Source organism: Hyaena hyaena, unplaced genomic scaffold, assembly GCF_003009895.1.
Source record: "Hyaena hyaena isolate Hyena2069 unplaced genomic scaffold, ASM300989v1 scaffold_441, whole genome shotgun sequence".
Lineage (NCBI taxonomy): Eukaryota > Metazoa > Chordata > Mammalia > Carnivora > Hyaenidae > Hyaena > Hyaena hyaena.
The window spans coordinates 463,666-487,228 of NW_024081074.1; the positions used below are offsets into that span (position 1 = coordinate 463,666).

A 23,563-nucleotide genomic window follows, 5' to 3' on the forward strand; every position below is an offset into this window, starting at 1 on the left:
TAAGTGAAGTAATCTGAGAACAAAGAGTATGAATTTGATATACATATATTAGAGCTACGTTTTTTTCAAATGCAGAGAACAATATATAAAATTACATATATACCAAAATACTAGTAACTGGGAGCAGGGGAATCTTTTCCCATTTAGTATTTGAACTTTCAATAACATGGTGATTAATATTCTGGTTTAAAAAGTCAAAGTATTTCTGTGACTTTTCCCCATTAAAAATGTTCTGAGCCAGATATTTCTCTTTATGTGATTGACATTACCTGAAATTATGACAGATTAGTTTTCAAGGAGGAAAGAATTTTTAATAAGGTTTATGCCCGCCAGCATGCTATGAAATAATTCAGGGACAAGATAAATGGCATGAAAAAGTCTTTATAAAACCCATCCTTTAACCTGCCTCCAGATCATTTAAAGTATGCTTTGTACAACTACAAAACATTATACAACAAGCTTTGAAGCCAAAGTTTACGGTTCTTTTTTTCTGTCCATATTTTAGTACTACCTTGACAGCACAGCTTTCCAAGGAAACAGTAACCGCTAAACATATTTATTCAAATAAAACATGTTCAGGAAACTTTCTAAAATAATAAACTTTTCAAATTTCCTATAGGCATTTGTCTTTAGCACTGGGCAAGCAGCACAGCACTGGATTCCTTCTCGGCCATACACCCTATTATCCCACGAAAACTGGTGTTTATTTATTAAACGTGATATAAGGACAGGAAAAGTAGCACAGACTCTTGTAGTGCAGTGCAATACCCCACACACTGCTAAAAGTTTACTTGAAAAACTATCTTAATGGTCTTTAACTATGAAAATACAATTTAGAATTTAAGACCTAGGAAGGCAGGCATGTTTGACCTGTTTTCCTCACTGAGGTATCGTCAGAGCACAGAATGGATTCTGGTACAGATACACCAAATGGGAATACATCTGCTCCTGGAACAACATGGGAGGGCAACATAAGCAGCGCTGACCCCCCACACAGCTGAAAATTGTGTGTAACTACTGACTTCCCCAAAATTAAGTACTAATTAGCCTACTGCTGACTGGAAGCCTTACTAATAACATACTGTCAATTAACACGTATTAAGTATGTTGTATATTTTTTATACTATTTCTTACAATAAAGTAAGCTAGAGAAAAGTGCTGTTAAAGAAAATCTAAGGGGGCGCCTGGGTGGCTCAGTCAGTTAAGTATCTGACTCTTGATCTCAGTCACCTTGGGTCTTGATCTCAGAGTCTTGAGTTCAAACCAAGCAGTGGGCTCTGCACTAGGCGTGAAGTCTAACTAAAGAAAATCGTAAGAGAGAAAATAACATTTAAACAACTATATTTATTAAAAAACAAACACAACACATAGGGGGCGCCTGGATGGCTCAGGTGGTTAAGCATCCGACTTCAGCTTAGGTCATGATCTTGTGGTCCATGAGTTCGACCCCACACTGGGCTCTGTGCTGACAGCTCAGAGCCTGAAGCCTGCTTGAGATTCTGTGTCTCCCTTTATCTCTGCCCCTTCCTCGCTCATGCGTCTGTCTCTCTCTCTCAAAAGTAAATAAACATTAAAAAAAATTAAAACACACACACACACACACACACACACAGTGGTTCCACACACATTTTAAACCCAGGTTGTTCAAGGGCCCGACTATAATTTAAAGTGAGGAATAATTAACTACGTGCAAAGGTGCTAGGAGTCAAGGATGAACATGTCTCAGTGCCTGATCCAAGAAGCTGCTTTCTAACGAGCCAGCCAAATATATCATAACATAAAGTAATATATAGTGTCATGAAGGTCTGCATGACACTTTGAAAGCCTACAGGAAATGAGCTATAGGAGACTGGGCTTTAAAAGGTATGCAGACAACAGGTATTTGCAACTAGTTGGTGATGACAGAGTTAAAAAAAAAAAAAAATTAATGAGCTTACTGAAGGCGAGACATACAGGCACCAGAAGAGACCACTAAAGCAGGGGGCAAAAGGGAAAAATATGAGGCTTTTGAAATGCTTTCCATGTCATGACATACCCATGACAGAATTCTAACAGTATATTTGTGTGTGTGACTCAATTTATTTCCACTGTAAACAACAGAAACCATCTCTGGCTATCTTCAGAGAAAAGAACAACAGAACAATATTCCCAGAATGTAAGTGGAAGTGACTAAAGACTCAGGGTAGGAACCAAGGCAGCTCGGAGACCTGAGAAAAGGGAACCTGAGGACTTTTCTGCTAGAGCACAATCAATACCATGATTCACTCCAACCACGCTAAATTTCTGTGTCTGGGATCTAAATTTTAAACTCCCAGGACATTTGATCCAATTGGCCATGGCAATATCAGACGCTGTGACTCAGTGTTCACTGGGTTACTGCTGCAGCGGGGACACAGTATTGGGAGCCAATGCCAGAGAGGGAAGAGATACCATGAGCTGGACAGTCATCCGCAAACCTATCTGCTGTACTCTACCCTGGATTTCCAGACACACAGTGTATACATTCTAAAACAAGCAGCCATGACAAGGACATTACATACATTAAGGACTGTGAAACATGAATTCTCATCAACTTTTAAGGAGTTTCATAAAAACTAGGTATCTATTCACTATGTTTAACATGGTAAAGACAAAAAGGTGAAAAATTACTGCAGTAACAAACTGATCGACAGACTCAAGTTAGAGAATTCACTTAGGCAATGACATCACAGGATTTAGGAAAATAATACATTAGAAATTATATAATTATGTTTAAAAGTTATCAAAAATATTCAAAAATTTTAGACTGGTTTCAACAATTAAAGTTGCAAACTTAAAAAATCCAAAATACAGTTCTTTAAAAAGTCAGGTAGGTATGAGTATAACAAATCAATAGGAGAAATTGCCACTTAAATGCCACTCTTAATAATTTAAAAAATTCCCTAATTGTTAACTGTCAGAGAAATTGACCACTGTGAGGTTTCTCAGAAGCTTTAGAAATGTCTATAATACCTAATACCTCCCTCTTACAATCGTTCACATTGCAGATCCAAGTAACTACTGGTTACCCATAACAAATGATGTGGTCGTTTGTGTCAGCATACAAATAGTAACCACACTCCTTATGGACTAAGGCCACAATACTCCAATATAGAGACAGTTAATATTTTAAAATTACAAACTAAATAATAAAACTGCCACAAAGCAAATATCAATTTGTAAATTTCAAAGTATATAAATGTTAAATAGAAATCCTTATAAAGAATCAAACTGACGATACTTGTTTTTCTTATCCATTAAAAGAGTCACACGAAACTGCTGAACATGCATACTAACCTACCAATATAAAGTGGTAAAACGTTCAACACTAAGTCACACAGTAAAATTTTATGAGGAAATTTCTAGAGGAGGTTTTCAAAACCTTAGTTCCAGAAGACGGATCTGAAATCCCCATCTTGAAGTCTGTCAATATATATCATCTTCATTAGTGTATGAAAAAAAAACTAAGAAATCCAGCAATAAAATTACACAATGCTGTGGCTCTAGTGTAGCTCCTGGAGTAATGCAAGGCTTTGACTTTGAGAAACTCCAATTTTACAGCTAGCATTATAATAAAATGACACTACACACCAGCATCCTTTGTCTGTCAAAAGCTGGTTGACCTTAGAATCAGATAATCAAAAACAAAAGCACTCCTCATGAGAAGTGGAAAAAGCAAATTGTATACAAAGCTTAAAAGTCCATGATGATGAAGCAACAACCTCCTACCCCTGCCTCCCTCTCCGGGCTCATCTCTGCCCTCTCTCCAACATCAACCAACTGCACCAGCAGCTCCCAAACTTTACGGTATGAAAGAATCATTTGGGAGCTTCGGTGAAAAACATACAGATTTTTGTGCTTCTCACCTCCAGATATTAATCCAGTAAGTCTGAAGAAGAGGCCAAAGAATCTGCATTTTGACATCTAATCCCAGTGATTCTAAATGTTCGTTAAAATTCTACCATAGGCACACGTAACTACTAACTTCACTACTTTTACCTTCATGTCTTTACAAAAGCTGTTCCCTTTGCCTCGGATATTTTCCCCCATGTTGTCCTTACCATACCTTAAAACCAGGAAAAAATAGCCTCTTCCTGAAGCCTCTCTAGAGTCAAAAAATCTGGGGTCCAACCCTAGCTTGGTCATTTTCTACTCTGTCCTCCAGGGAAATTTTCTTAACTTCTCAAAGCCTCATTGTTCTTGATCTGATGGAGTTAAGGGCAGTATCTATACTAAGAGAGCTATTTTGAGGATCAAAAGTATGAAAAATAGTTAGCTCGGTGCCTCTAAACACTCTAATAAATGCTATTAGCCATTCATATCAAAATACCTTATTATTATCCGATTATAAAACATTTACCCTTGAAGACTCAGCTCAAACACTCCATCTGAAATGAGCCATTCCTTCCTTCATAACCCCGTAACTACTTCTACCTTTACCTCAATGAAAGGTGATGTTTACACAATTATCTTTATCACACACTGACCTTAAGAGCAGAGACCATTTTTTAAAAAGAAAAATGTATCTTTTACCTTCAGTATCCACAAGACACTCAAGTTCACCAAAATGAAACAAACCCCCTAAGATAGTGCTTAACAGAAAAGAACCAACACAAAATAATGTTTTTCTCCTCAATTTGGGAGACTCAATGACAAAGCCTTGACCTAACACAAGGAAAGGAAAGTATTGATGGAATCTAAGAACTGGTAAGAAAACAAGGTAAACAAGGACAGCAATGGCCAAAAAGAATCTTCTAACTGCTCCGATGTACTCCTTATAGGAATGCTTTTCCTATACTAACACAACTTCTTTGTGGAAGGATCCGAACAATAGCACACTGCCATTTTTACTCAATTCAAAGTGAGACTGGGCTAATGAGGCTGTCCCCAAAATTCAACAGTAGGCAGATATGGGCCCACTATTGTTTGCCTACAGTTAGAAAACAATGAGAAGCTAGGCTCCAATTTCAAATTTCTTCAATAGCCCCACATATTACTTTTGTGTGTGTGACCCTCTTCTACCTTTCTACACAGATGAAATCTGTAGGTTTCTGGATATTAAAATACACATTTTCTTCAATGTATTTTTCATGGGACAGAAACCAGCTGACTATAAGCAACAAAGCTAATTTCATGCTGTCCAAGAGAATATTCAAGTAAAACAACAAAAGTTAGAACTGGCAACTAGTTATAGCTAGGTCACATTTGTACTCAAATTTCTCTATTAAAAATTGTGATTTTGGTGTTAACTGTTCAAGAGGGTTTTGTTTTGTTAAGTTTTTTTTTTTTTTTCTAAGAGAGAGAGAGAGAGAGACAGCGTGAGCAGCGGAGGGTCAGAGAGAGAGGGAGTCACAGACTGAAACAGGCTCCAGACTCTGAGCTGGCAGTCAGCACAGAGCCCGATGTGGGTGGGGCTCGAACCCATGAACCGCGAGACCATGACCTAAGCGAAAGTCGGACGCTTAAGCGACTAAGCCACCCAGGTGCCCCATGTTTTTTAACTTTCCCCTTTATGCTATCTGCTGGAGCACAAAAGGTGAGTGAAGATTTTGAATTTTCAAAGTGCTCTACAAAGAACAGGGGCACTTGAGTGGCTCAGTCAGTTAAGCATCCGACTTCATAATCTCAGTTTGTGAGTTTGAGCCCCACGTCAGGCTCTGTGCTGATAGCTTAGAGCCTGGAGTCTGCTTCAGATTCTGTGTCTCCCTCTCTCTCTGTCCCTCCCCTGCTTGCTCTCTCTCTCTAAATAAATAAATGTTAAAAAAAAAAAAAATTCAAAGAACAAATATACTTGATGAAAATTCCACTGATGTTAATAACACTTTTAGGAGCCTAATCAAAAAGATGTTAGTAAGTCACAACTGAATTCTATCAAACACTTAAAGAGGAATACGTACCTTCTCAAACTCTTCTAAAAAGGAGAAGAGGAAGTTGAGGGAACACTTCCAAACTCATTTTATGAGGCAAGCATTACCCTGATGCCAAAGCCAGACAAAGATACTATGGAGAAGAAAATTACTGGCCCATATTCCTGATGAACACAGGTGCAAAGATCCTTAACAAAACATTAGTAAATCAAATTGAACTTTCACCATCACCAAATGGTATTTATTCTAGCCATGCAAGGATAGTTCAACAAATCAATCAACACACTACACCACATTAACAAAATCAAGGCTAAAAATTATATGACCATCTCAATATTGCAGAAAAACTATTTGACAACATCCAACATCCACTTATGATAAAAACTCTCAACAAACTACTAAAGAGAGAACATACCTCAACAAAATAAATGCCATATATGACAGGCCCACAAATGACATCATACTCAATGAGAAAAGCTGAAAGCATTTCTTCTAAGATCAGGAACAAGACAAGGATGCCCATTCTCAACACTTTTATTCCACACAGTGGTGGAAATCCTAGCCACAGCAATTAGGCAAGATAAAGAAATAAAAGGCATCCAAATCAGAAAGGAAGAAGCAAAACTGTCACAGACCACCACCAAAAAACTGTTAAAACTAATCAACAAAATGATGCTGGGAAAACTGGACAGCCACATGTAAAAGAATAAAAATGAACCCCTTACATAAATTTCAATTTAAAATGAACTTAAGACTTAAATTTAAGATTGGAGCCCATAAAGCTCCTAGAGAAAAAAATACAGAATAAGCTCCTTGACATCAGCCTTTGTGATGATTTTCTGGATTTGACACCAAGAGCAACAATAAACAAGTGGGACTACATCAAACCAAGAAGCTTCTACATAACAAAGGAAATTATCAACAAAACGAAAAGACAACCTAAGGAAATGAATAAAATACATGCAAAACATATATCTATCTGAAGGGTACCTGGCATCAACTCTTGATCTTGGTGTCGTTGAGTTCAACCCCATATTGGGGATAGAGCCTACTTAAAAAACCATATATCTGATATATACAAAGAATTGACACAACTCAACAGCAAAAAATACCCAATCCAATTAAAAAATAGGCAGAAGAGCTGAAGAAGACATACAAATGATCAACAGGTACATGAAAAGGAGCTCAACATCACTCATCATCAAGGAAATACACATCAAAACCGCAATGACATATCACTTCACACCTATCACAATGAATGCCATAAAAACACAAGATATAACAAGTGCTGGAAAGAACGTGGAGAAAAAAGAACACTCGTGTATTCTTGGTGGGAACATTAGTTGGTGGAGCCACTATGGAAAACAGTATGGTGGTTCCTCAAAAAATAGACTACCAGGGTGCCTGGGTGGCTCAGTTGTGTAAGCAACTGACTTCAGCTCAGGTCATGATCTCACGGTTCGTGAGTTTGAGCCCCCCCAGGGCTCTATGCTGATAGCCTAGAGCCTGCTTTAGATTCTGTATACTCCTCTCTCTCTGACCCTCCCCCTCTTGTACTCTGTCTCTCAGAAAGAAACATTAAAAAAAAAAAAAAAAGACTACCACATGATCCAGCAACCCCACCTCTGGGCATATACCCAAAGGAAATGAAAGAAAAGAGGATACTGAAGAGATATGTGCAGTCCCATATTTACTGCTGTATTATTCACTAAAAACCAAAATATGGAAACAAGCTAAGTGTCTATTACCAGATGAATGGATACCAGAGCACCTGGGTGGCTCAGCTGGTCAAGCATAGAGACTCTAGATTTTGACTCAGGTCTTGATCTCACAGTTCTGAGACTGAGGCCTGAATTGGGCTCTGAACTGGTGTGGAGCCTGCTTAATATTCTTTCCCCCTCACCTTTTGCCCTCCCCCATCATTTCTGGCTCTCAAACAAACAGATGGACAGATAATGCAAATGGGAGATATACACAATGGAATATTCAACCACAAGAAAGAAGGAAAAACTGCCATTTTTGACAACACAGGTGGCCCCTGAAGGCGTTATGCTAAGTGTAATAAATTAGAGAAAGACAATCACTGCATGGTATTGCTTGTATGTGGAATCTTATTAAAAAAAAAAAAAGTACTCAAGGAAACAGCAGGGAAGTAGTTGTCAAAGGTTCAGGGAGCAAGTGAAATGGGGAGATAAAAGGATACAAACTTTCAGCTATAAGATGAATAGGATCTGGGGATCTAATATACAACATGGTGACTGTAACTGAGGACATTGTATTGTGTAACTGAAACCTATTGTAGAACTTATACGTACTCACCAAATTAAAGATAAACATGTGAATGACAACTGTATTAAATTGAACTTAAAAAAAGATCCATCTATATGTTGTCTACAGGAGACACACTGTAGAATCAAAGACAGTTCATAAAGGGGCACCTGGGTGGCTCAGTCGGTTAAGGGTCCGACTTCGGCTCAGGTCATGATCTCACGGTTTGTGGGTTCAAGCCCCACGTTGGGCTCTGTGCTGATGGATCGGAGCCTGGAGCCTAGAGCCTGCTTCAGATTCTGTGTGTCTCTCCGCCCCTCCCCCACTTGTGTTCTGCCTCTCTCTTGTCTCTCAAAAATAAATAAATGTAAAAAAATTTAAAAAGACAGATCATACATTCTTTTCAAGTGCACATGAAACATTCTCCAGGAGAAACCATATACCAGGCCACAAAACAAACCTTAATGAATTTAAAAAGCTAGAAATGATTATACAAAGTATGCTCTCGTACCATAATGCAATCAATTACAGTAAGAAAAATGGTAGCAATCTGAATATGGAATTAACAAAACAATTCCACTTTCTAAGAATTAAAGAGAATAACACACTTAGGAATACATTTTAAAAAGAAATTCAACATCTGCACACTGAAAATTATAATGCACTGTCAAAAGAAACTGAAAGAAAATTTAAAACGCCCTATATTCATAGGTCAGCAGACTTCGTGTTGTCAAGATGACAATACTACCCAAATCACTGACTCAGTGCCATCCCTAACAGGACCCACTAATGTCCCTGCGGAAACTGACAAGCTGATTCTAAAATACATACATAACTTCAAGGGACCTAAAAGAGATAAAAGAACAAAGTAGCACTCACACTCCTTGATTTCAAACCTTACTCAAGGTACTATGGTGTTGGTGTAGGTACAGATATGAATGAATTAGAATTGGAGCTCCAAAAATAAACCCTATATCCATGGCCAAATGATTTTTTTTAATGTTTATTTTTGAGAGAGCGAGAGAGAGAGCGCGCGCATGCGAGCGAGCTTGAATGGAGGTGGGGCGGAGAGGAAAGGAGACACAGAATCACAAGCAGGATCCAAGCTGTCAGCACAGAGCCCCACGTGGTGCTTGAACTCACGAGCCATGAGATCATGACCTGAGCCTAAGTTGGACGCTTAACCAACTAAGCCACCTATGGCCAACTGATTTTGACAAGGGTGCCAAGACCATTCGATGAGGAAAGAACACTCTGTTCAACAAATGGTGCTGAGACAACTAGATATCCACATGCAAAAGAATGGAACCTGACCCTCACTTCACAGAATATACAAAAAATACCTAGAATCAACCAAAGATCTAAATGTAAGAGCTAAAGCTATAAAACTCTTAAAACATAGGGGTAAATCTTCATGACCTTGGATTTGGCAAAGAATGCTTAGACATGCCACTAAAAACACAAGCAATACAAGGGGAGAAAACCCATAAAGTGAACTTCATTAAAATTAGAAACTCTGTGCATGAAACCACACTAAAGTGAAAAGATAACTCATGTAATGGGAGAAAATATGTACAAATCAGTCACCTAATAGGGGACTCATATCCATAATATTTAAAGAGCTTTTACAACTCAATAATAAGAAAAACTGCCCAATTAAAACAATGAATGAGGGATCTGAATGGACATTTCTCCAAGGAGATACACAAATGGCCATACCCACATAAAAACACTGAACATCATTACTCTTCAGGAAAATGCAAATTAAAACCACAATGAGATAATACTGCATGCCCACTAAGATGGCTATTCCCAAGGAGTCAGGTAATAACAAGAGTTGGTAAGGATATAGAGAAATCAGAACCTTCACACACGATTAGTGGGAATATAAAATGGTGCAGCCATCTGGAAAATAGCTTGAGGGGTTCTTCAATTCAGAATAAAATTACCAGGGGCGCCTGGGTGGCTAAATTGGTTAAGCGTCCGACTTTGGCTCAGGTCACGATCTCACGGTTCACGGGTTCGAGCCCCGCGTTGGGCTCTGTGCTGACAGCTAGCTCAGAGCCTGAAGCCTGCTTCAGATTCTGTATCTCCCTCTCTTTCTGACCCTCCCTTGTTCATACTCTCTCTCAGAAATAAATTTTTTTAAAAATTAAAAAAAAAAAAACAGAAGAAAATTACCATATGATCCAGTAACTCCACTCCTACTTGAGAGTGGATCATACCCACTCTTGGAACATACCCAAGAGAAATAACATGTCCACACAAAAACTTCTACATAAATGTTTATAGAAGCACTTCATCTAATAGCCAAAAGGTAAAAACTTAAATGTCCATCAATTGAAAAATGGATAAACAAATGTGGTTTATCTATATAATGAAATTTTATCATAAAAAGAAGTATCAATACATGCTACAATATATATATGGATATGCTTTATACATATATCCAACCTATATGGTTTACAACAGATAAATCTTGAAAATACTACATTTAGAAAGACTGTATGTTCTATACTTTCATTCATATGAAATGTCCAGAACAGGGAAGAATGGGGGTGGGGAGTGATAAGGAGGTAAGAGCTACAGGGTTTCATCCTTAAGTATATAATAACATTCTAAAATCCACGATGGTGGTAACGGTTGCACTACTACTAAAGACCCCTGAACTGCATATTCTGAACGGGTGGGTGAACTGTATGGTACATAAATTTATCTCAATAGAGTGGTTTTTAAAAAAAGACAAGTGATAGTTTTCAAGACCAGAGGATGTAGGAAAAAAACATAATGAACAAAATACCAAGATTTGTAAAATAGGGTAAATATTACTGATTTTTCCTTTTTTTAAAAAAACATTTATTTATTTTTGAGAGAGAGAGACAGAGAGAGAGAGAATAAACACAAATGGGAGAGGGGCAGAAATAAAGAGGGAGACAGAATCCAAAGCAGGCTCCAGGCTCTCAGCTGTCAGCACAGAGCCTGACCCAGGACTCAAACCCATGAACTGTAAGATCATGACCTGAGCCAAAGTCAGATGCTTAACCAACTGAGCCACCACTCAGGAGCCCTGATTTTTATTTGTCTCAGGATCCGATATGGACCAGCAAAGCACCATTACTGATCTTGACTGCGTTACTTTGTTTATTATATTTTTTTCATTAAAGTTAAAAATTTTTTCTTGAGTTTTTTTTTTCTTCAAAACTTTCCTTCTAGATCTAAATAAACACAGGCAAAGTGAATACTGTAAGTGAAATGAATTTTTTCAGAAACTAGCCTAAACTCTAAAATGCAAATGGGAAAAACCTTTTTCTCAGTATCATTATTGGAGAACCACATTTTGGGTACCATCTTGTGGTAGGGCAAAATAATACCTCTCCAAAGATGTCCACATCCTAATCCCCAGAACCTATGTTACTTTACATGAAGAAGGGACCTGAGATAGGGAGCTTATCCTATCTCCCATTAATAAGTGCATCCATTTTATTAAATTACCTGAGTAGGCCCAACATAATTACAAGGGTCCTTATAAGAGGGAGGCAGGAGGGTCAGACTAAGAGATGGAGATGTGATGGAAGAAGTCAGAGAGATGTGAAGATGCTATGGTGCTAGCTTTGATGATGAAGAAACCACAAGCCAAGGAATCCAAGTGATCTACAGAGCTGGAGAAGGCTAGATAGACTATCCCTTAGACAGTGAACATGGCCCTGGTGATACCCTTGAGTTTAACCCAGTGAGACTCATTTTAGACTTCTGATCTTCGGAACTATAAAAGGATAAATCTCTTTTAAGCCACTAAATTTCGGTCAAAATGTTATGGTACTAGTAAGAAAGCAATACACATCTTTTAGATTTTGGCCTGTCATCTGCACTATTCCATTTAATACAACCATACTCTTTTAGCATCCCATTACCCTCTAGAAAATATTTTTCATGGGAAAACAATCCAAAATTTCTCTTGAGAAGCCATCTTAAACAGCCAAAAGAGCATTAATGCAGAACTCAATCCTTAATAAGGGTAAAACTACACACTAGTAGTTTAAAAAATTAGGATAAACCTCCTGGAAGGGATTATCTATGAAAAGTACAAAAATATGTTCACAGATTTAATTTTTAATATCTAATCACTTTAAAGGTCAACAATCAGGGAAGTGTTGAACAATTAATGGTGGATCCATTTTATGAAATATTATGTAAGCCTTAAAGGTATGCTTAGTGAAAATCTTTACTGACACAAGAAAATTATTATGTATAACCTTAAGTGAACAGATAAAAAAATATAGATAGTAAAATCTCAACTAAAAATATACACATACATTGTATGAAAAAGTAAAAATGCTAGACAATACAAAAAGTTAAATCATTTATGTGGTAAGAGTATGCTGATTTAAATTTTCTTCTTTAAGCTTTAATATAGTTCCCAAATTTTGGACATGCACATTTATTTATTTAGAATCCACCTGATTACAAAAGAGTAGTTGAGGATGCTTAAAGATAAGCCTACATTACATTTATAACTAAAGCGTGAAGGCATGCATTAATCTACTCATGCTAGTGTCCCAAGTGGAAACTAAAAATGAGACGATACACACTAAATAAACTGCAATAAAGTTTACATGATCAAGTAATTTCTACATAACAATTAACATATTATTAGAATTAAGTCTAAATGCTTAGGGGCATACAAACCCTGAGAGGCATCATAACTACTAAATTCACTGACGGTAACTAAAGGAGAAGCCTTCCTCCCAGCCCATTTAGCCTCTCGTCTTGCACGCCCCTTACTTAACTCCCTCTGGCTCCTTGGTGTCCCTTGAAGACATCAAGCACATTCGCACCTGAGGGTGTTTGCCTGGAATGGGGGGGGGGTGTGTGTGTGTGTGTGTGTGTGTTCTCGTTCGTTCCTCTACACAGCCATGTAGCTATTCCTGTACCTCCCTCCACACCTTCACTTGAAAGTCACTTTTTTAACAAGGCTTATATGTACCTCCCTGGTTAACAACAAAACCTGCCCTCCATTCTGGCACCCTTCACCCTGTTCTCTTCTTTCTCCACAGCACTTATCAACTCTTAACAAACTACACGTTTTTAAAAAATGAATACTGGGGCGCCTGGGTGGCTCAGTCAGTTAACCGTCCAACTTCGGCTCAGGTCATGATCTTGCGGTTTGGGCTCTGTGCTGAGAGCTCAGAGCCTGGAGCCTGTTTCAGATTCTGTATCTCTCTGACCCTCTCCTGCTTGCACTGACTCTCTCTCAAAAATAAATAAAACAGAAAAAAAATTAAGAAAATAAAATAAAAAATAAAAAAATAAATGAATACGGTCTATAAGTTTTTATTTTGAAAGAGAGAGGAGGCATGGAGCCTGATGTAAGGCTCAATCCCACAAACTGTGAGACCATGACCCGAGCCAAAGTCCAGAGTCAGATGCTTAACCAACTGAGCCACCCAGGTGCCCCCAAAATGAATACTGTTTAATGTCTTTCTCCCTGTACTGAAAAAATCCAAGAAGAGAAGCATAAGACCTCATTTAGTCCCAGATAGGTCAAAAGTGCCTGACACATAACAGGTGCTCAATAAATATGTTAGATATATAAATACACTAAGGACACATCAAAGGACAGAATTAACAATACAATCTCAAAATTGGACAATCTTCCGTTCCTGTGTAATCAAGCAAAATATATGCCATATGTACTCCTTAAAAAATTTTTGGTCATCTTTAACATTCCTGTGAGTTTCAGTTTGTTTAACAAAAACTTACAGCAAACTTACTGTAAACTGTCCCAACTTCATTAACATTGTATAGTACAAGCTTTATAACCAGGGAAGCAAATTAAATGGTTTTAAAAATATATATTAAGCCAAATATGTTGAAATGCTATATACAATATCCAATACTACTCTGTATTATTATGCAAAAACAGCTTTTTGAAGTACATTTGCTGTCAAATGCATTATATATGCTGGAAGCGTTCAGGCTGAGAAAGCCAAACCCTGGTAAGAATTCTGATAGGTGATGAAAACCCCCATAAGTTTTCTATTTCAACCGACATCTCTTCAGCTTGTAAATGCTCATTGCCCCTGGAAGACATTGCTTTGGGAATGGGGAAGCCTAGTCAGACATCAAAGGCCCTGGCTCATTTTCTGAATCAATATGCACTCTTGAAAACCGCCTATTATCTGAGGAGGGACCCAATCAGAAATTATTTCCCTGTGATTTCCTAGGAAACCAGACTATCCCTGTTGATTTTTAAAGCAGTTATCTAGTAATTTAAAACCCTCTACTCCCAGGTTTGAGGCCTATGCCATGTAACAGGACTCTACAACTCCTAAATAAAACATGTCTCACAGAATGCAAGGGAAAAGCCTCCCCAAAGATGTTTAGCCGATACCTCTGAATGACGTTCTACACTTCCAGTGTCTGATCCAGAGTGCTGCTCATTTACATCATCCTCAACGTCTGACCCTGAATCCCGTTCATCCTGTACTGGGGTAGCGCCACCATCATCTGCTTAAAAATAAAACAAAAGCCCACTTCAGGTGTAAGATGGAGGACATCTACAACCCAAATGAACACACAATGAATCAAGAATAATGTAAGAGCAAAGGTTACCACTGGTGCAGCATAACTAATGAGGCTAATGTTGAGAACAAAAGTATAATGCTTACATAAATACCAACAATCTGAACGTGTATTGTGACATATGCAGCAGTGAAAAATGCGTCATAAAAGAAACGTGAGGCCTAAGAACCATCACTAAGGACCAAGTCAACAACCTCTAAATAACAGTGTGCTCTATTTCAACTTTATGTTAAAAACTGAGTCTATTCTCTCCATAGCCCTTACTTACCACCTTCTAATGTACTACACGACTTACCAAGTTATTTTGTTTAATGTGGGTCTTTTCCTCACTTGAATGAAAGGGCCAAAAGAGCAAGGATTTTGGTTCACTGCTGAATCCCCGGAGCCCAGAACACTGCCTGGTACAGCACAGCAAATATGTATTTATGAATGAAGAGCACCAGGAACTCCAGTACAGAAACAGTATAAACTTCTGACAGTAAAGCACATACTGTACTATTACAAAATGGCAAAAGTGAATTGCTACCTACCTTTGACCAATACTTTAAACACAAAGTAAAATTGTATTGTGTGAGGGATTTAGGGCCGTTGGAGGATATGGGAAGACTTGGTTATTAGTTTAATAAAATAAAAATCTTGAAAATGAAACAGTCAACTACAGAAAAAGTAAAAAGTTGTATAAGAATGAAATCACTATGGTACTAATGATCTACTCTACTTAGCTAAGGAGTAAAGAATATTTACAGAAATTACGAACAATAATTTTGAAATGTAACGAACAGTTATGCTACAACAGTGAGAGTATGGGGAAGAAGAGGGCACATAAGAAGCTAAAATCCTGTCCTAGCACAATAAGAAATCGTTATGGAATGCGTAAAAACGATCCAACAAGAAAGAGCACAAGTTAAGAATATGGAGGTAAATACCAAAAAATACGAAAAGTCAGGAAAACTGTTATTTTTTTTCAAGTCTTCTAGCACTTAATTCATATATATGTACTACATGTAATTACTTATTTGAAAAATAATTTTAAAATAACTTAATAATTTAGAATGAACCAAGAACACCAGGCAAACATTTTAGGCAAAATAGCGGTGCATGCCTGGAAACGCGCCTGCAGTCACGTTACTATTCGCGATCACACACACGGAATCGGAGTGAGCTCAAAAACAGAAAAAACATTAATGTTTAGATACTCAGGCACTCCTGACAGAATACCTAATGGAACTAGGATGCAGAGAGAAAGGAAACGTAACGTTCTTCCCCACTAGACACTGCCTTACTCGTCTTTGTACCTCGGGTTAGCTAAGGGGGTGTTTACTGAATAAGCAGGAAAGGAAGGGGATCAAACTTAAGTGAGGAGAAAAGAGTAAAGATCTCAAGAAAAGGAAAGGCACAAAATCACCAGTGCCAGAGGTACACGCCTTACGCTAAAATACTTCTACAACTTAAACAAGGGTCTTGAGTTTTCTTTACTTGGAAACCAAAGTTGCAAGCTAGATTAAGGTCGCCCTAACTCCCAGTGAAGAGTCTGGGAAAGACCCCGCACCCCCCAATGAACCGCTCCCTTGAATTCTCGCAAAAACACTCGCAACTCCTGGAAAAAAAAAAAAGAAAGAGAAAAAAAATTCCCTTAACAGGAAAGACCTTCCCCAGGATATACACATAGAAGAGGTTTATATATGAAAGTAGCTTCCCATTTCAACAAAAACCTTCGCCGATGGAGAAGATGGCTCTCCGTCTAGAACCCCCCTTCCCAAGGTTCTAACTTCGGGGTCGCAGCGGACCGGAGAGGCTATTTGAGCTTCGCTTCCCTGTCCACGGCGGGCCCCGAGGAGGAGGGAACGTCTCCTGGGCCTCCTTCCCCTGCCCCACGGGGGTGTGAGGCCAAGCCCCGCCGAATAACCAACCACTCCGCCCCCCCCCCGCCCTGTCCCCCAAGTTCCTGCCCCACCTGACTGGTCGCCGCTGTAATATTCCGAATCCATGGCAGGCGGGCTCTCGGCGGGGAGTGTCCGCGCCCCGCGCCGCCCCCGTCACCTCCTTCCTGGCGGTGTGACCCCCGATGGCGCGGCCCTGTGCTCAGAGGCTCCCGCTTGACTAGAGGGTTTCGAGGACGAGGACAGTAAAACCGCAGCAGCGGCAGTAGCAAACACTTCGACCTGAACGCCGCAGCACAAGAGGCCGTAGCCAGCCGGCCAGCAGTCGTGTGGCTCCACTTCCCAGAAGCACCTCTGGGACCAAAATGGCGTCTGCCCACGACCCTCAAAGGGATGCAGCGCGCAGGCGTCATCTCTTACCATCTGGCCAATGAAAAGACGCAGCGGTAATGACGCACAGCGTGGCCGGATAGGAGACTCCTGGGTAAATTGAGCGGGAGCTCATAGGTATTTAGGTATTTAATACCTTCCTTTGGAGGAATCGGGTAGCTTCCCAGCGGAAATGTTAATGTAACTTTATTGGTTCTCTGTCCGCGCGCCTTGGCTCAGGATCTTCTGAGTTACGCTCTGGAAAATGAAGACCCGCTACATTTGCATCACACGGCCAATAACTAGGCTTCCCGTCGTGCAACGAGGCGCTTGATTCCCGCCCTTAGTACAGGAAGGAAGTGGCGCGTTGCTTTCTGGGACTTGTAGTTCAAAGCCTAGGGAGCGCTGGTGCGTTACTAACTGGCGTGATTGAACGGGCCACCTGTCAAGGCATATTTTTTTCCCTTATATTTTTAAAATAACGACTTAATTTCCATATTAAGCCATTTGGTAAACAATAGGAAGTTCAAGTTTTTGCTTCCAGAAAGATCCCCTGATAAAAGACATTGTTAAAACTTTATTTGAGCCCTATTGCCCTAGTGAACAGCGATGGTTAAGGAACTTCCTGATCTATTAGTTATCTCGCAACGGCTTAAAGAATCACCCTTCTGCCTATGACCTAGATAAAACTCACACTCCACTCTTTCCTGACCCGTTGTTCACCTTTGACAAGGCCAGGTAAAGACCTCTCCCCTTTTGTCTGAGCCTGCTCTTAAGGTCCAACTCAGACCCCACAATTTCCTGTTCTCTGTTTCATGAATGTTTCGCTGAAATTAGAATTCTGCCCTCCCCCCTGAAACTAGAGAGAGAGAAGCACTTTTCTGTTCACCTAACTGAAACTTCTGATTGCAAATCAGTCTCAAGTATAAATCATCCCACTTCTCTCCCTATGAAAATCTAAGGTGGAAACAACCTGTGTAGACTCTGATTTTTGTATCTGTAGTGCTCTTCCTATCACAATCTGAATAAAATCCATTTCCTTGTTTGTTTTTCCCTTAGACAAAGCAGAGAATGTTCTTGCCTTTCAATTAGAGGCGGGCCCGTATGGGTAAGCAAAGATTTCCCAGAAGGTGTAGACCTGCCAATATTGGATCTTTTGTCAGCAAAGAATATATCTTAGACTGGATTTTTAGGTATGTCTAGCTTGTTGTAAGGCCTCATGTGGTGCCCTAGAAAGTCCATCTCCTACTTGGGCTTGAGAGATGTGGATTTTCTGAAGCCAGCTCTGCTATAAGTGCTTGGAGTAGTCTTACTCAACACACATTCCTGCTTCGATAATCCTTGAACCCTTCCTTAGTCAGGAAGAGGATGCTGGCAGAACCCAGTTCTAGGCTCCAGAAATGGACATGGAAAGGGAAGGAAGACAGAGGGGTGGTTTCTCTCTAGAAGTTCTTATTTTTTTGCAAGAGTTCATTCTTTTCCCTGTGTAATAGAAACAGCTTTGAAATCTAAGTCTGCCCCCTACTGTGAGAATGACATTTTCTCAGGTTCTTACGAGAATCAGAACAAGAAATTAACAATACCTGAAACCAAGGTTATAAAATTAAAATATTAACTTTCCTTCATTTGACAGAGGAGACCCCAGAATCTAGGCTCTCTTTTGAAAAGAGCAGGTGAGAGTGGGTGAGAGTGTACCTGTGTAAATAAAGCAAGATGAATAGGAAGTTTCAGTGGAAGGGAACCCAATGCAAATCCTGCCATAAAGAGCTTATAATTTCACTGGAGGTACAAGACCAAGAGCCATGAAAGTGATTGGACGAAACAATGCAATTGCAGGAAGATAATTACCGAATTTTAACATAAAGATTCTAACTGCCTCAGTGGTTTGGAGAGAGACCAAAGGCGACTGAACACGCAGCAATGTGCCGAGGCTCAGAAGACTGCAAAGAAGCATCAGATCTAGTTTCCTCACTGAGGAAGCCAACAATGTAGTTAGTGAGACAGGACAAAACTTTTGAAGTAAATAAACAGAGGTTTAGTTAAAGCAGTGTGCTCGTCAACGTGAATACAGGTCCAGGAGGGTTCCCCAGAGCCTTTTCACCAACTGGCTTTCCCTTAGGGCCCCCTGATAGAGAAATGCTGGAGCAAACCAGATGTGCCTTTCTGAGTTTGGGCTGCCTTGCTTTTTAAGGACTGATGTTTCTCCAATCCCCATGTCCCACTCCAGCCCCAGCATGTTTGACTCATGCTGGTGGTGGAGGTGCACCCACAAAAGATACTAGGGACAGAGAAGAGATGGAGGGAGGAAGGGCTTGCAGCAGTCCACCCTTTCCCTTGTTGGATAACCTAGAGATGCTAAGTGGATGCAAGATTTATTTGGTCAACCTTTTGAGACAACTGTAACTTGCCAAAGGTTTCCGGGAGTAAGAGGTTACACCATATATGAAACAGCTTGGCACTGGCAGGGCTGCAATCTGGGGCTTATAGTTCTGGGTTCTGGGCCAAGCTCTAGGTTTCTGTGCTTGCTGAGCTGGGACAAGTTACCAGTTTCCTCATGTGTCAGATCAGAAAGTTGAATCAGAAGATTTCAAGCCCCTTGGTTTTATTATTCTATGTCAGGGAAGACAGGTCTGCACGTCTGACCATCCTTCTTGCACTTGAGCCGCTAGGGGGCTCTGCTAGTGCAAAAACAAATGAAACAAGTGCATCCTAAGCCTCCACACCTGGCCCTATGTTCCTTCTCTCACGACCCAGCCTCACAACTCACTGGGACACACCTAAAGTTTGTCCCGCCCTATAGTTTGTAATACTTGAAAGCACATTAATAGCGGATAATGAATCACTAAACACCAGTACCATGGTTTATCACGTGGCCACTAATATAATTGAAGGGAATCTTTAGCCTTCACACAGGTATATACATTATATTATGTGAAAAAACTACTCATTAAATACCGTAAGTGGTATAACTTTATTTATGTGAACAACTAAAATAGCAAGCAAAAACCCAACCTAATAATTCCTTAGTAAATATGAAGAGAAAAGGACTTCCCAAGAGACTGAAAAGCTAAAAGCCATAAAAATTGAAACATTTGACTATTAAAAATTTTTTAAATTTAATTTAAATTTGATAATGTTTAATTTAATAAAAATTAAAATGTGTGCATGGCAAAAACAACACACCATTAGTCCAATCAAAAGATAAATGATTAGGAAAAGAAAATTTTTTTCAACTCATGTTAGAGACCAAGGGCTAATCTCCCTAGAGAAGATTATAGAAGAAATCAATAGAAAAAACTAATAACTCAATAGAAAAATGGGTAAACAATGACAATTCACAGAAGATTAGTGGCTGTAAGGTAGATGAAGAGATATTCAGTCTAAAGCAAATTAAAATCATATTGAGATATTATTTTTCACTTCTCAGACTGAAAAAATCTGATAATATTCTATTGGTGAGGCCATAGAGAAAGAGGCCCTTTCATAAGATGCTGTGGGAGTATATTTGTACAGCCTTCTACAGAAAGCAGTTTGGAAATGTTTCTAAAAAATTACAAAAGCATATGCTTCAGTAAATGTATCCTACAAATATACTTAACCATGTACAAATTACATATCTACTAAATTATTCATTGTAGCACTACTTGAAAAATATTGGAAATAATCTAAATATCCAGAAAGTAATGATCACAGAATTGTGATATATTTATACAATGGAATGCTATGTAGCTAAAGCAAACAAATGAGGAAACTCTCTTATGTACTGCTGTAAAAAATTGGGTGGAAAAAATGCAAAATGCAGAACAGTGTGAGAGTATCCCATCTTTTGTGACAAGGGGAGGATAACATATTTGTTGTTGCTTGTAAGTATATTTAAAAAATTTGAAAATTGTATAAGAAACAAAGTACCAGTTTTTTGTTGGGGGCCGGGAAAGAGGATGGGGGTGAGCTGTTGAGTTTTTTACAACACATAATGCTTAGTTTTGGTCCACGTGTTAACTTCTAGTTGATTCTCTTTGATTTTGTCATGTCATACCAAATGATACAGCCCACTAATAGGTTACAACCCATAATCCGAAAGCTAGCAGGGCCAGCTTCACTTACCCATGGTGTGGACGTTACCCAGGTCAATTTGCTATGATTGGGCTTCATCTCCAGTCCCGATGATCGAAGTGAAGTTGTCTTCATGGACTCACTCTGGTCTCACCTTGTATAGAAACCATACAGGTGAGCCCCTCCCTGAGCAAAGCCCCTCTTCAACGCATAATTACGTGTGTGTGGCTGAAGAATTATTCAAGTTACAAAACAATTCTTTGTTTTTGTTTTGTTTGAGTTGGGCTTGGTTTTGGGTTTGGTTTGGGTTTTTTTTGTGGTGAGCTCCACATCACTGAAAGTGTGTAAGCAGAGACTGCAGTGGTCAGTCAGAAAGGAATTCAGCTTTGGAACCATGGTTGGACCAAGTGACTTTCATAGCCTTTTTTTTTTCTTTTTTTACTATTTTTTTTTAAATTTTTAATGTTTTATTTATTTCTAGGAGAGAGAGAGAGAGAGAGACAGCGTGAGCAGGGGAGAGTCAGAGAGAGAGGGAGTCACAGACTCCGAAACAGGCTCCAGGCTCCGAGCTGGCAGTCAGCACAGAGCCCGACGTGGGGCTCGAACCCACGAACCGCGAGACCACGACCCAAGCGAAAGTCGGACGCTTAACCGACTAAGCCACCCAGGCGCCCCTTTTTTTACTATTTTTTAAAATTGTGGTAAAATACATATAACATAAAAGTTTTTAAAGCCATTTTTAGGCTCACAGTTCAGTGGTATTAATTACATTCACAATGTTATGCAACCATCACCCCATCTATTTCCAAATTTTTTCATCACTCCAAACAGAAACTCCATATCCATTAAGCAATAATTCCCCATTTTTCCTCCCCTACAGGCCCTGGTAGCTCCTAACCTTTCTTTCTCAGTGAATTCGGTCATTCTAGATATTCCATATAAGGAGAATCATACAGTAATTTTCCTTTTGTATCTGGCTTATTTCACTCAGCATATTTTCAAGGCTCATCAATGGTATAGAATGTGTCAGAACTTCATTCTTTTTATGACTCACCAGTATTCCATTGTATGTCTATGCCACATTAAAAAAAATCCATTCTTCTGTGGTGGACACTTAAATAGTTTCCACCTTTTGGCTGCTGTGAATAAAGCTGCTATGGATAGCAAAGTTGCCGGAGACAAAAACAAAACACAAACATTAGTCTTACTTATGTACACAAGTCATGAAAAAGAAGAAAATTAAGAAAACCACCCATTTACAATAGCATCAAAAAGAATTAAGTACTTAAGAATAAATTTAACCAAAGACGTGCAAGACTTATGCACTGAATACTATCAAACATTGCGAAAAGCCATGAAAGAAGATATAAATAAATGAAAAGATATCTAGTGTTCATGGACCAGAAGACTTAATATTGTTAAGATGGTGATACTACCCAAAATGACCTGCGGACTCCATGTAATCTCTATTAAATCTCAATGGCATTTTTGTTTTGCAGAAATGGGAAAACCCATTCAAAAATTCATATGGAATTTCAAGGAACTCCCAAAGAGTTAAAATAATCTTGAATAAGAACAAACTTGAAGGACTCACACTTCCCAATTTCAAAATTTACTACAAATCTATATTATCAAAACAGTATAGCATTGGCATAAGGATAGATATATAGGCCAATAGAATAGAAAAGAGTCCAGAGAGAAACCTTCATGGTCAGCTTATTTTTAAAAAATTTTTATGTTTATTTATTTTTGAGAGAGAAAAAGGGAGAGGGAGAAAGAGAGAGAATGAGCTGGGGAGGGGCAGAGAGAGAGAGAAAGGGAGACACAGAATCAGAAACAGTCTCCAAGCTCCTCACTGTCAGCACAGAGCCCAACACGGGGCTTGAACCCATGAACTGGAGATCATGACCTGAGCAGAAGTCAAATGCTTAACCAACTGAGCTACAGAGATGCCCCTATGGTCAACTGATTTTTGACAAGGGTGCCAAGACCATTCAACAAGAAAAAAACACTCTCTTTAATAAATGGTGATGGGGAAACTGGATATCCACATAGAAAGAAAATGAAGCTGGACCTTTATCTTACAGCATATGCAAATATTAACTTAAAAAGGATCAGAGACCTAAATGTAAGAGCTAGAGCCATAAGACTTTCAGAAAAAATACTTACAAGTAAATCTACATGACCTTGAATTTAGCAATGGCTTCTTGAATATGACACCAAATCAAAACAGAATTAAATATAGATAAAGTGGACTTCCTTTAAAACATTTTTTTTAAGCAAGGGAATCGAGAGCAAAAATAAACTGTTGGGACCTCATCAAGATTAAAAGCTTCTGCACAGCCAAGGAAACAACCCAGAAAATTAATAGGCAACCAACGGAATGGGAAAAGATAGTTGCAAATGACATATCAGATAAAGGGTTAATATCCAGAATCTATAAGGAACTCACCAAACTCCACGCCCGAAAAACAAACAACCCAGTGAAGAAATGGGCAGAAGACATGAACAGACACTTCTCCAAAG

At 39.0% G+C, this 23,563-nt stretch overlaps 1 protein-coding gene and 1 non-coding gene across 5 annotated transcripts in view; both read right to left on the reverse strand.

The window, feature by feature from the left end:
- IWS1 (interacts with SUPT6H, CTD assembly factor 1) overlaps positions 1-16,996 on the reverse strand; it is a 38,605-nt gene extending 21,609 nt beyond the window's left edge. For 2 of the 4 annotated variants that reach the window (XM_039253200.1, XM_039253199.1), the window contains exons 1-2: positions 16,690-16,993; positions 14,545-14,660 (exon numbers count right to left, since the gene is read on the reverse strand). In XM_039253200.1, the coding sequence (XP_039109131.1) occupies positions 14,545-14,660; positions 16,690-16,723 (150 nt within the window). In that variant the 5' untranslated portion in view covers positions 16,724-16,993. Of the gene's footprint in view, positions 1-14,544; positions 14,661-16,689 lie in introns of all 4 variants that reach the window. The other 2 variants (XR_005531939.1, XM_039253201.1) reach the window with 2 other exon arrangements.
- A 4,626-nt stretch (positions 16,997-21,622) lies between these two features.
- TRNAE-UUC lies at positions 21,623-21,707 on the reverse strand. Its single transcript has one exon. It is a non-coding gene; the product is annotated as a tRNA-Glu (tRNA).
- Between the last annotated feature and the right edge of the window lie 1,856 nt (positions 21,708-23,563).